The sequence below is a fragment of the Danio rerio genome, chromosome 8, assembly GCF_049306965.1.
Source record: "Danio rerio strain Tuebingen ecotype United States chromosome 8, GRCz12tu, whole genome shotgun sequence".
Classification (NCBI taxonomy): Eukaryota; Metazoa; Chordata; class Actinopteri; order Cypriniformes; family Danionidae; genus Danio; species Danio rerio.
The window spans coordinates 56,404,803-56,418,086 of NC_133183.1; the positions used below are offsets into that span (position 1 = coordinate 56,404,803).

The 13,284-nt window shown below is 35.0% G+C and overlaps 1 protein-coding gene and 1 long non-coding RNA gene across 9 annotated transcripts in view; both read right to left on the reverse strand.

The window, feature by feature from the left end:
• gpr153 (G protein-coupled receptor 153) overlaps positions 1 to 13,284 on the reverse strand; it is a 93,035-nt gene that overhangs the window by 26,340 nt on the left and 53,411 nt on the right. For all 7 annotated transcript variants that reach the window (XR_012384751.1, XM_068223222.2, XM_068223221.2 and 4 more), the window contains exon 3: positions 11,033 to 11,465. Coding sequence is in view for 6 of the 7 variants with exons in the window: in XM_068223222.2 (XP_068079323.1) it covers positions 11,033 to 11,465 (433 nt within the window). In the remaining variant the exon portion in view is untranslated. The remainder of the gene's footprint in view (positions 1 to 11,032; positions 11,466 to 13,284) is intronic.
• Positions 1,689 to 3,455, reverse strand: LOC110440020 (uncharacterized). 2 transcript variants are annotated; one of them, XR_012384752.1, is made up of 5 exons: positions 3,303 to 3,455; positions 2,485 to 2,501; positions 2,297 to 2,373; positions 2,085 to 2,134; positions 1,689 to 1,740 (listed from the first exon to the last, which is right to left on the reverse strand). It is a non-coding gene; the product is annotated as an uncharacterized lncRNA (long non-coding RNA). The 2 variants fall into 2 exon arrangements; XR_002459431.3 differs by having other exon boundaries at positions 1,689 to 1,775.

A 13,284-nucleotide genomic window follows, 5' to 3' on the forward strand; every position in this document is an offset into this window, starting at 1 on the left:
TGCTTTGTTATTGTATTTAGTTTCAAATAAAATAATTACTCCAGACATTATCATTAATTAACATTAACATTATCATTACCATTAATAAATATAATAATAATTAATATTAGTGATTTCTGAAGGATCATGTGACTGGAGTAATGAAGCTGAAATCTCATCTTTAAAATCACTGGAATAAATGAATAAATTAAATGATAAACTACTTTTGAACAGTTATTTTATAGTGCAACATTTCACAATTTGTATTTATGATGAAATAATTGCAGCCCTGGTGAGCAGAAGAAGCTTGTTTTAACATATTTAATCACACTGACCCCAAACTTTTGTGTATTGTGTATAGAATATTTTATAAGTGAAAATGTGCACTTTAATTTTAACAACCCACAGACATCGTCACCAAATACAAATCGAGGTCAGACTTTCTCATATATACAGAGCCTCATTTCAATTGTCAGGTTTTGTAGAAATCGATCTATTGAATTAATCAATCTATTAAAGAAACGTTGACTATAATTCTGTATTTTAGGCTTAAATTATAGAGAGACATAGCAGATGAACTGAGTCTGCATCAGATCAATGTAAATCTTTCTTTCGAGCTGTCAGTGCGGAAATGAACAAAACAACAGGCCTAATACAACATATTATACGATTAAAATATGGAAAAATTAACAGATAGTAATTTCGGTCAATTTTCCTGACGGATAAACCGAGATCAGGCTGGACAAACAGCTCTCGGTAATATTTCAGCATGCTTTCACTTTCGCTTTTACCGGTAAGAATGACATCTCGCCCTGCTCATCATTCCCTCTTCATATAGCCGTATATATGGCTATTACACGATCATGATACACTGTGATATAGCCTGGGTCGTTAGTTCGTTGCATTGTTTTGTTTTCTCGCTACAATCGATACGCTCAATAGGACAGAGACCGCGTCTCATTCAGGCGATCTTGGACTGATTGATTTGGCGCGGAAGCGAGCGCAACTGCTGGATATATGCTAAAAAAACGCGCTAACGGGTGAAACGAGACAGATCCCAACAAACACATTTACGTTGTAGCGATGTCTGCACAACGTTGTATTTTTTCAAAGGCAACGTTGCCGCTTACGTGCTCGCTACATTGTCACAACGTAGAAATGTAAGACGTAAGAAGGCTGTAGCAACGTTGTCGTGCGACATTCAGCAACCGCGAGGCGGCGTTCTTACTACTTGTATTAAGATTTTTTGTGGCAGTTTATCAATACTGCCTAGAATACAGGATAAGCAGCAATTCTTTTCCAGTATTGCTTAATATGAAATATTGTTCATTTATTTTTCCTATTTAATTTAACAACTGCATGTGTAAACTTTAAAGTGTAAAAATAACACAAAAATGAATATAATCAAACTTTTTATTATATATTTCACAACATTTAATACACACAGTACACATCTAATTATAAACAAACAGTATAAAGTTTAGATTATATATATATATATATATATATATATATATATATATATATATATATATATATATATATATATATATATATATATATATATATAATTAAACTAAAGGGTAAACAAACAAGAAAAGTAAACAAGAAATCATTAAAATGTAAATATATATATATATATATATATATATATATATATATATATATATATATATATATATAAATAAATATATAAATTAAAATTCAGACACTGGGAAGTGAAGCTCTGGACTGGAGAATACAGCAGACCGGGGAGCGCAGCTGAAGACCAGGCATAGTTGTTGGTATGGAGAAAGCTGTCAGAGGAAAAAAACAAATTCAACAGATAATCCAGCTTCAGAGATCCACAGCAGACAAGTCAAAATAGGCAGTGAACAAGAGAGGACAGATGGAAACGACTATGACTAGCAAGTTATTGAAGTTTCAGACATTTATTGTTATTTCATTACATATAAAATCTCCAGTGAGTAATTATGTAGCCTACTTTATTTTAATGCTTTAATAATATATCATATACCAAAATTACATACAATTAAATAAATTTAGAGATACAGGGAAAACAGGTTTGAGTTAACAGAAGTCAGAGTTAGTCTCCGAATACTTACTTAAATTATGAGAAGAGAAAGAAGAGGTCCTGTAGTTGTGGCGTTGCTCGCTGTAAATGGAATGTTAAACTTAGTGTCATTTCAATAACAGCTGTACAAAATAATAAATTAATTTTTTATAAGCATGATCTATTTTCCACATTACGAACATGCTGTTTTAAGTAACATAACTACATTTATTATGAAAGTAAATAGAGTAGTATACTTCTTACCTCATTCAATTATTCTTTCCATAGATCAGGAATTACAGCAACACTGATCTGAGGTGAATTCAACAGCTGAAAACATTCTGAAAGACAAGTTACACGAGTAATTTGAAAACAACAGTGAGTGGTTAAACAATAGAGTTTTATGCAACTTACACATACTTAAAATCCAGAAATTATCAATAGAAGATTACCTCCATGTAAAAATAGCCTGTTGAGCAAAGAAAAGAGTGGGTTTTAAATAAAACATCAAAAGATCAATCAAAATAGAAATTTAGACTAGCAGACCTTTTTATTGATATCTATATTAATTAGGCATATGAACATCAACTTATATACTTTAACTTATAGGGATAGCTCACCCAAAACTGACAATTCTGCCATTTAGCCTCATCCTTTATTTGTTCCAAACTTATTTGGCTTTTTTTCTGCTAAACAATAAAGATGTAAAGCTGGAAAACTGTAACTATTTAATTAGTGTTTTCTTACTATGAAAGCAAATGCTTACAGTCTTTAGTGTTCAATAGAATAAAGAAACCTAAAGGTTTGGAATCACTTATTATTTACAGGGCAAATAATTCGTGAGTACATATCATTTTTGAGTGAACTGTCCCTTTACCGGGACGCAAACTGCACAGAGGTGTTTTTTATTTAAAAGTTATTTTGTGTGTTTTGTAAAAAGTGGGTCGGCTTGTGTGATGAAGTATCATACTGACTGATCACTATGGATATGGAAAAAACTGAACTTCAAAAACATTATTGTCCATTTGACTAAAGACTAGGCGTAGGTAAATAATCAGGAAATGTTTTATCGAGAGATTTAACATAATGGTTTTAATGTTGTCGCCGTCCGTGAACGGAATGCTGAAATGTTACTCGCTCGTAAAAACTTCATTACGGCTTTTGTGTGTGTGTGTAATGTTGGAACAGATTGTTGTCGAAATCGTAGGTTTGTTTGAATATTCACGATTTACGTATCTTATTTAGCAAGAAGAAATAAAACAATACTCACGTCTCCTCGGTCGTTGATGAATGAGACGACGGCTTGTTGAAATTTAAACTGATTCAGCTGTGACCAGTAAATGTTGTACAGTGGTTGTCCACGCCACCTAAGCACAACCTAAAGTATGCGGCCCTCGTGATGTTTAAATGGCAACCTTATGACATCGTTGTGACAACGTTTAGCAACAACGTAGAATCCTCAACCTTTTTGCAAGGTTGGTACAACGTTGTAGGAAGGTCGCTACGTTGAGGCAACGTTGTGTGTTTGTTGGGATTCCGAAACAAACGTCTATGTGTGAAAGCACCGTAAGATTGTATTTGCACACAATTGACAGACAGTCGCAGCACGCAGCTCTGGCTCGATCTGGCAGGCAAAAAGGCAGCAGCTGGCCCGATCGAGCCAGTAACATTTTGTACACTGGCCCGAGTGTCTCGCACGCTGGCCCCGGGCCATCGGGCAGTCCTTATTGTCGAGCCCTGGCTCATAATATCGAGTGGAAAAAGACCGCTGGGAAGCATAACCTGCTTTGTTTTTTTTTTATTGTTTTTTTAAAGAAACACAGTTTAGATCTGTTTAGGATAAGAGGAGTGTGAGTTATTGCCACCTATCATTGAATGTGAATATCGAAAACAAAACCAACTTAGCTTAACTCCTTTACCGCCCCTCACACAGCTTGATCCACGCTGGCATTTCTCCTCTTGGGCTTTGGTTTTGAAAAGGGAAAAAATCCCACCACCCAGTCCAAACTTTTAGGATAGCGGGTGTCAGATTTTCACAATCCAATTGCGCAACGATTTGGCTTGTTTCCCTCGCTCGAAAGCTTGACAGAGCCTCTGCCCGTAGCTACGATTGGTAAGCCGCGATTGGTGGGTGGCGGTTTTTGGGCGTGGCTTAGCGAAGGGTCAGTTTAACAGGAGGATCCCGTGAGAGCAAAAGCACTAAAGGTATGAGACGCCATCGTAAACAAAAGTCAAGCGAACGCAAAGAGACTGAATGCACGAGAGAGAGAGAGAGAGAGAGAGAGAGAGAGAGAGAGAGGTGTATGTTGTATGTGAGAGAGAGAAAGAGAGAGAGAGCGAGTATTGGCACGCGAGTATTGGCTCGATCTCAAGTTCAAATTCAAATTCTCTCTGCGTTCGCTTGACTTTTGTCCACTCTGGCGCCTCATAGTAGTCACGTTGGATACTGTCGAATCAAAACAATCTACCGTGCTTCGATTGGACGTCATGCCGAAAGCGCGCATGCTCACACACACGCGCGCATGCTGTCACACACGCACACATAAACGGGGAGAGAGAGAGAGCGGTCCATGTCAACAATTTTCATGGGAAGCAGCAAGTCTTTACAAGTCAATAGAGGCAAGTCCTAGTCAAAGTCCAAGTCATTTATGTTCAAGTCCAAGTCGAGTTGCAAGTCTTTTTATATTTTGTCAAGTCGAGTCTAAAGTCATCAAATTCATGACTCGAGTCTGACTCGAGTCCAAGTCACATGACTCGAGTCCACACCTCTGTGATGTAGTGATCTGACAGTGTTAGCTACTGATGAAATATCAAGTGGACCTATGAAAGGCAACATATGTAACCCTGATTTCCTGAATAGGCATAGGACAAATGTCATACCTGGAGGCTGTTCCCAAAACATCATCTACTGACACTGTTCACTGCTTACTCAGTAAACCAAGGTTAAAACCGAGACATTTACCACAATGCAGCAGATATAGATAAAGTTATGATTGAAAGGTGCAGTAGGTGATCTTCCACAATGCTAACAGCTTAGCATAAATCTCTGAATCACAGTCCCTCCCCTGCAGTCTAGAGCCACGCCTCCTGAAACACAAGCACAGCAAAAAAACCCTCTCTCATGTGTTAAAAGCTACTAGTGCTTGTCAGGCGGCGTGCAAGCCAAACTGACATGCTATTTCAGAGTGAATATTTAGAGTTGCATGGTAAACGATATAGGGAGAGACTAGGTGGAATAGCGCGGTTTACTTGTGTTTTGTTGTTAAACTAATTCAAATCTACATCATCGATGCTGTAAAAGGTCCCTTATTAAACTGAAATAGTCTTATCAATCTTTCATTGAAAGATTTTAGTGGCTGAACAACACTTCTGTGAAGATATAACCCATTTGTAACAACAACATCTAACGTTACATCAGCTTTGCGTGAAGCTAAAACAGTTTTAAAACAGAACATTACCGGTCTAAGAGAAATCCTTCAGACATGGTGTCATCCTTTCTCCAGCGTGCAAAGGTAACTCTAAAAAGTTTTGATCCAGCATGTTTTACCGATCACGTGCTCGTGCTCTCTCTTGTGAACGCACGGTGGTCGGCGGAGCTGCGTACAAACGGCTGCGCAGTTGTTCAACTCTGCATTTGCTGACAGACAGATTGGGCTACTTATCGGAATTATAAGACATGTCGGCCCGACTCTATTTAATTAGATAAACATTTTTTTTTGCTATATGCCTTACCCAAAATATAAAAATACATATAAATACATTTAAATCATTTACTGTAATCATTACTATTAGAGTGTGAAGAGACTTTCAACCAGCACAACAAAAAATGCTTCTGAAGACAATCGCCTACTGCACCTTTAACACAATGCTATAGCGGGTCATGAATGATGTGCATGACTTGGACACTGAGGGAAACAGTGTTAATTACAAATAAAATTTAATCGACCATATAATCACAAATGATAAGTAAAACAAAGTAAGAAAATCTGTGCATTCAAAACTACTGGCGACCAAGAGCATTCAACAAAAAAAAAAACCCATACCAAACACAAGCCAGTCTTGTCTAAAAAAGCATTGTGATCAGAACACAACAAACCACCAATCATACTTCTTATGTTGTTTATAATCTGATATCAGAGGTGGGTAGTAACGAATTACATTTACAATGAGAAACATTTATCGAACCCTACATATATAAATTTTCATTTTATACGTTTATTCTTAACATCTGCACATTTTCATACCCATTTTCCACAAAACTAAATGAGTTGACGTTTTTAATTTATACAAATATTTGGACACCTCACAAAAGTTTAGGAACATACCTACACTGCGATTTATTAAGGTCAAAATTGCGATTTACGATTGCGATGCGATAAACAAGTGGTATGACTCAACTTGCTTGTTATCAAGAAAAATGCATACACAGATTACTAATAATGCTGAAATTTTTATTTTTCAACTGAGATACAGTATACAGTGCAATCTAGCAACAACTAGAAATGAACAATGTTATTTTCAAGTTAAAACTAAATTGTACAAAATTAAATAACAGTAACATCTTTACATTACTGAATTAAATTATGTTAAATTAACTCAAACTTTAAAAATTAAGTCAAACGTACAGATAAATAATACAAATACCCATTTTTAAAAATATTTTTACATTACTACTCTTGGCTTTTATCTCTGTCTTCATGTGCTGATATAAATTTGTCGTGTTGCCACGTGATGTAGCAATTTTAGTTTTGTTCAGTAGCCAAATAACAGAGGTAGCATTTTTCCTGGGCACAAGTTCAGTGTCGGTCTGTTCTGTATCCATTTTCTCCCGTCTCCACACTGCGCAACGAAAGTCACGTGACCATAAGCACACGCGTTACACGAGACTTAGAATGAATGTCTTGTTACGTCCACAAATGCATTTGTTTATTTAATTTAATTGCAAGATTTGCTGTAATGTAATCGCATAGGCTGACATCGCGATTGCAATATGATTAATCATGCAGCACTAATACCTACAAAATAAAAACAGTATTATCTTTTATTTTAATACTAATGTTTCATGTAATAAAATCCTTTTCTAAAAGAACTGCCCAGCACATATTAATATACCACGTTTAGCATTAAAACATATTTTAAAATTCAATATTTGAAAACATTTGATCTAGGCTTGAGCCTATAGAAGATGCCATCATCCATCGCCAATGGCCAATAGACAACACGATGCTGAGCCTGCATCGCCGATCTTCTGCCCCGCCCCTGTCGCAAACCCGCTCGCAAAAAATACACAGTTAGCCCCCGTTTACACTAATACTTAGTTTTTAAATGCCATTTTAGAACAAAAATGATCCACATACACACCGTGTTTTACCTAGCATTTCTAAACAGCTCTCTGTCCGCTGAAAACGCACATCACGTGACCACACACACAGCCACACACACGGTCATGCACTCGTCTGAGCTCAAGAGAGCAGTGCACCTCGGACAGTTTATCAAAGATGTACCGCTGGATCGCTTCTCATATAGTTGTTAAACATAATATTTAATTAATCTTGTCTCTATTTAACGAGTCTTCGGTCTTTTGAATCTATCAGGTAACGTGTCATAGCATCAGTACACTGCTTCAGTCTTTGACTTTCACATTTGTACTTAGTGATTTTAGTGAAAACCTCAATTACTGTTGGTTGTGCACCTTTTTTACAGAACAACCTCATGCGGAAAAATTGATTGACAGGTGGTAATTTGTGTGCAATTATCTATTTATTTATGATTTGTTTATGGGTAAAACAAAGACAATGCGGGTGAAGTAGTTGAAACGGTAGCCTACAAATAATTAATTTGTTATGAATTCATTAAAAATTCATAAATAATTAATTCACCACCGCCTACGACGATCATGCCATCGTCCATCACGAAGTTTCACATTAGATATCGTACGATGCCAAATTGGTCGACATCGCCCAACCCTAATTTGAACACATTATGTTAAATATAATATATAATACAAATATATAAATTCTATTAACTTAAGTTCAAAAATCTAATTCATACTCTTTAATTATCTGTTAGCAAGATTAAATGCAGATTCTGACATGTTTGGGTTGTGAAAACAGTTTAAACTGAAAAAAATCTTTTTTTTTTTTAGATTTTATTGCAAATGACAACAATGTTATGTGATTATTATGTCATTGTGTAATTATTATGTCAATATTATCATAGTACGATGCACCATTTTAAATGTACAATTGACACGTGTTTCCCAAAACCATAGTTGCTATGTCGCAGATACATTAATTCAAATGTAAAATTTCTGTAACTATGCTTTAAACGAGGTGGAGAAACAACTTCTCTGCATTTAAAAAAGAAAAAAATATATTCTTTTACATGCACAAGCGGACATATTTTAATGTTTTATTTTTATTTAATAAATTTAATATGTGTTTTGGTTAAAACATGCATTTTTTATTGCACACTTAATTGAAACAATATGACAATATTCCCTATTCTATTTCAAAACATAAAACCACTTACAATAGCCAACACGTAGGCTCATCTCATATATAAATCACACATGGTCAAATAATGACGTTAAAAACATTTTTTCATTACATTTAGACCAAAAAATAGACTAATACTATTATTCTTTATGTAGGCTATTCTTTTATTATTATTATTATTATTATTATTTGAAAGGTTTACTTTTACAACTTTGACAAACTCAAAACACCACAGAAATGTTGTATATGTCACATAGCCTAATGTGAAGATACATTTTTAAAATAATATACAGTAAATTAAAACCATTAATGTATAGATTAAAAAAAAAAAAATAGCAAATCATATTAGGACACCTATAGCTTTAGTCACGAGCCATGGCTGTAATTAAAAATGGCATAACTGGTTTTGAAGTGCACTTTGAAGGGAGCGCAAATGTCAATCAGAGGTGCTTTCCCAAACAACAACATAACTCGTGGTTAAACTGTCAAAGTACGATGCATCATTTGGAAAAATATCGATGTAGTGATAAGTGTTAGCTGGGAAACCATAGTTTCTCTGTCGCAGATCTATCGATTGAACCATGTTAGTTATAACGCAAAAATGTCCATAATGTCACTCTAAACGGAATGGAGGAACAACTTCTTTAGAGAAAAAAACCCATTATTTTGAGTGCAAATTATATTGTTTTAAATGCACACAGGCGTTTAAAAAAAGTCCAATATTAGTTTTAGTAAGAACATGCACTCATTTTCCACATTAAAATATATGTAAATGGCACATATAGGGCCTATGTTTCCTTTACAAATATTATTGAGAATATTCCATATTTTATTCAAAAACATAAAACCACTTAACTATGATGTATTCTAATGTCATTTATAAATCATATAAATTGTTAATGGTTGTAATATACAGTAGACAAAGAAATCCTACTTAATACAGTTAATTTACAGTAGTAAAATTTTTTACTTAATAATAATAATAATAATTAATAATTAAATTGGATATTGATTATTCATTTATTTTCTTTTTTTGAAAAGTCTACTTTTACAATGTGACACATTCAAATAACTGTAGAAATGTTCTAGGTTCAACAGCAATTAAAATTTTCATACTATATGTGCAAACAGACGATGGTGAATACAAATTCTCAGGCAACAGGCCACCTTTTCCATATCCTTCACTAACTTTTCATTCGAGCCCCAGCAGGCCCATGTCATATACAGTACATACACATTTCTTAATAAATAGTTTACTATAAACTAAAACCGTTAATGTATGCTACATATTTTTGTTTCAACAAGCCTTGGAGACGTAACGTAGATTCTGCTTTTAAATAATAAGTCACCTATAGCTTTCATCATGAGCCACAGATGTGTTCAAAATGGCATAAGTGTTTTCAAAACGCACTGCAAAAGGGACGCAATTGTCAATATGAAGATAGCTAAAACTGAATTGTAAAAAAATAGTATATAAGCAAATTACACCTGATGACTTTAATATATTTTTTTAAATCATTCTCAGTTTAAATGTTGAAATGTTCGAAAGGAATAGGGCATAGAGGAATAACTGGGAATAGAAAACAACCAGGAACAATGCTTCTAACTACAGCTCTATAGGTGAAGTTGCAACCACACAAGATTGCGATGCTGTTTGGGAATTTTGCTATAGCGTTGTATTCAAGAAACACCAAATCACTAAACGACAGAACTTACAGCCTTAGTTGGCTAAAGATAACTTGAAATAGAACACAGCCAGGAACTATGCTTATAACTACAGCTCTAGAGGTGTAGTTGCAACCACACAAAATTGCGACGCTATTTAGGGATTTTGTTAGAACATTGGCTTCAAGAAACACTAAAGCACTAAATGATGGAACTTACTGCCTTAGTTGACCAACGATGACATGGAATAGAACACAGCCAGGAACTATGCTGAAAACTACAGCTCTAGAGGTGTAGCTGCAACCACACAAGATTGCGACACTGTTTGGGAATTTTGTTATAACGTCAGATTCAAGAAACGCCAATTCGCTAAACGACAGAACTTACGACCTTCGTTGGCAAACGATGACTTAGAATAGAACACAGCCAGGATAAATACTTCTAACTACAGCACTAGAGGTGTAGTTGCAACCACACAAGATGGCCACGCTGTTTAGGAATTTCATTCTAACGTTGAATTTAAGAAACACCAAAGTGCTGAACAACGGAACATACAACCTTAGTTGGCTAACGATAGTTTTGGAAAACACATCCCAGATAAGAACTAACTACTGTAACTACTTGAGTCATTTTTAAAAAATTGGACACTTCTTTACTCTTACTCAAGTAACCAATAATTGTAACTTTTACTTTCGCTTCAGTAAATATTTCCATTCCTTTAATTTTGGATACTCTACCCACCTCTGTCTGATGTACAGAAGTTGTTAAGAATGACTAACGAAAGCATTATTATTGAAATTATTGTCATCAATGTAATTATAAATCAAAACAAACTCACCAATATGGGGAATCCAGTTAGAAAGTCGTATATGAAAACTATTCCACTGATCAGATAGGTGATCTGCAGCGATGTCTTTATGGGCTCTGAGCCATCAATTGACGAGCGCCTCTTGCCCTGAGCATCCTCCACTACGATGGTGGGCACGTTAAATTTGTTCTTGTCCACATTTTGGCCCATCTGGATGGAAAAGGTCTGAAAGAGGGCAATTCCGATGCAGATGACACCCATTACCACACTCCCGCTGATCAGCAGCAGGAAGCAGACACCGAAGCCTAAGCCAATCTCAGTCACAATGAAGCGACAGTTATCTTGGGTGTAAAATCGCTCTGTGGTATCGTGCCAGCCCACAGCGGGCAAGGTGGACAGAATGAATGACACCATCCAGATCCCCATCACCGTATGGACAGCCTGCTTTTTGGTGTTACTCAACCTGGTAAAACAGAAAGAAGATTAAGGTTAAAGTCTAGAAAACAAACAAAAAATTATATTCCAAATATTTCACTCATTTATTAAATGAGAAGAATTTGATTATCTTAAAGACAGCTCATGTCCTAAGTAATTTTTTTCAATAATTTACTCTTAGGAAACAGAAGTCTCAGTCATCATTAACAAATATTTTATCTGTTCATTTACTTGGTAAATATGGGTATAGAAAGTTTAATGTAAATGTATATATGCTAATGTATTCTTTCCCTCAGAGTCACCATCTTTTAAAACTGGATTTACAAGAATTATTCCGTTCATGAAATTGTGCTTTTTAGTCTATAATATGTTATAACGTTTAATTTAGGTAGTAAGAATGAACTGTTTCTAAGTTAAAACCATGGGGTTAAGGTTTAACCCTCTGGGGTCTGAGGGTGTTTTGGGGCTCTGGAGAAGTTTTGACATGCACTGACATTTGTGTTGTTTTCAGTATCTTAAAAACATATTAATGGCTAAAGTGTGATAACACTTTAAACAGCACAAGTTGGGCTACAATAATACCTAAGCAGCATGTTTGTATGTGTTTGTGTTTTTGAGAAGGAAACGTTTATGCGTGGTTAGTGAATAACTAAAATTTTGAAGTCACTTAAACAAGGCCTTGAAACACACAGAGAACATTTGTGCACAAGACTTTTAAGAACTGGATCTGGTAGTCTAGTGTTTTTGCTTCAAAATGATGTAAGAATCATCTTGTTAACTTGCTCACAGAAAACAATATAATGAATTAAAATTTCTAAGTCACTTTTTAAGTGAAATTGGTTTATGCGAGAAGGCATGAACTATCATTATTATGCAGTGAGTCACACCTGAAGACAAAGACCTGCATAATGAGCTGCATAATGAGCCATCAGACAGGTACAGTATGTGACTAGGAGGGAAGAGTTTCAAGAAGGAATCAGAGGAAAGTTTACATACTTTTTTTTGCAGTTTATTTCAAATTTATTAATCACACAAAATTACTGGAGATACTTTTGTGAGAGTCAGTGCACACTATAAAACTCTGCAAATTTTTAAACTTACACATAGCAAATCTACTGAATTTTTTTTATTTTTTTTTTGTAAATGAAGAGTTTAGTTGCAAAATTAAATATATCCATTTTGAGAAATGTTGGTTGTTTGACATTAATATTTAAGACATCAACAGTCAAGTTCATTCACAATTTTATATTAAACTATTAAGCTTAGTTCACAGGCATGAAGCATATGAAGTATGGAATGATGTGATGAAAAGGATAATTGAAAGCACCTTAAAATGAGGTGGCAAAAATGTGAAAAAAGGTCTATCATATCTCTTTAAAGCCTTCTATGACAAAGCAAGATGCAGTAATGAGAACAGATCTGAGAACTGAACTGAATCTGTTGTTTTCAAAGCAAAGGAGGCATTTATTTACTGTCCATGGATAAGGATTCCGAAATGAATAGTATAGATGAATAATAAAAGGTATCATTAGATGGACATAGTCCTTGTCTGTCTGGATAACTGAGCCAGGTGATATCTAGGTATTTGAGGGGAGGAAAACAACCAAAATCCCATCTCAATAAAGGAGTCTCTGTGAAGTGAATGAAAACAAACTCCATGAATACCATGTCTAATGGGATCAGCAAGTGTGCAAAGTTGTCATGGCAACCAGTTACACTGCAAACTGATTTCCTATGATTATGCAAACAATGTAGTTAAAAGCCTAGAAATATACATATAGGGTGTGCATCCTTGGGACGTCCTCTGAATCATTTATCAAACATTTAGCTGGTTACTCACAGCAGTT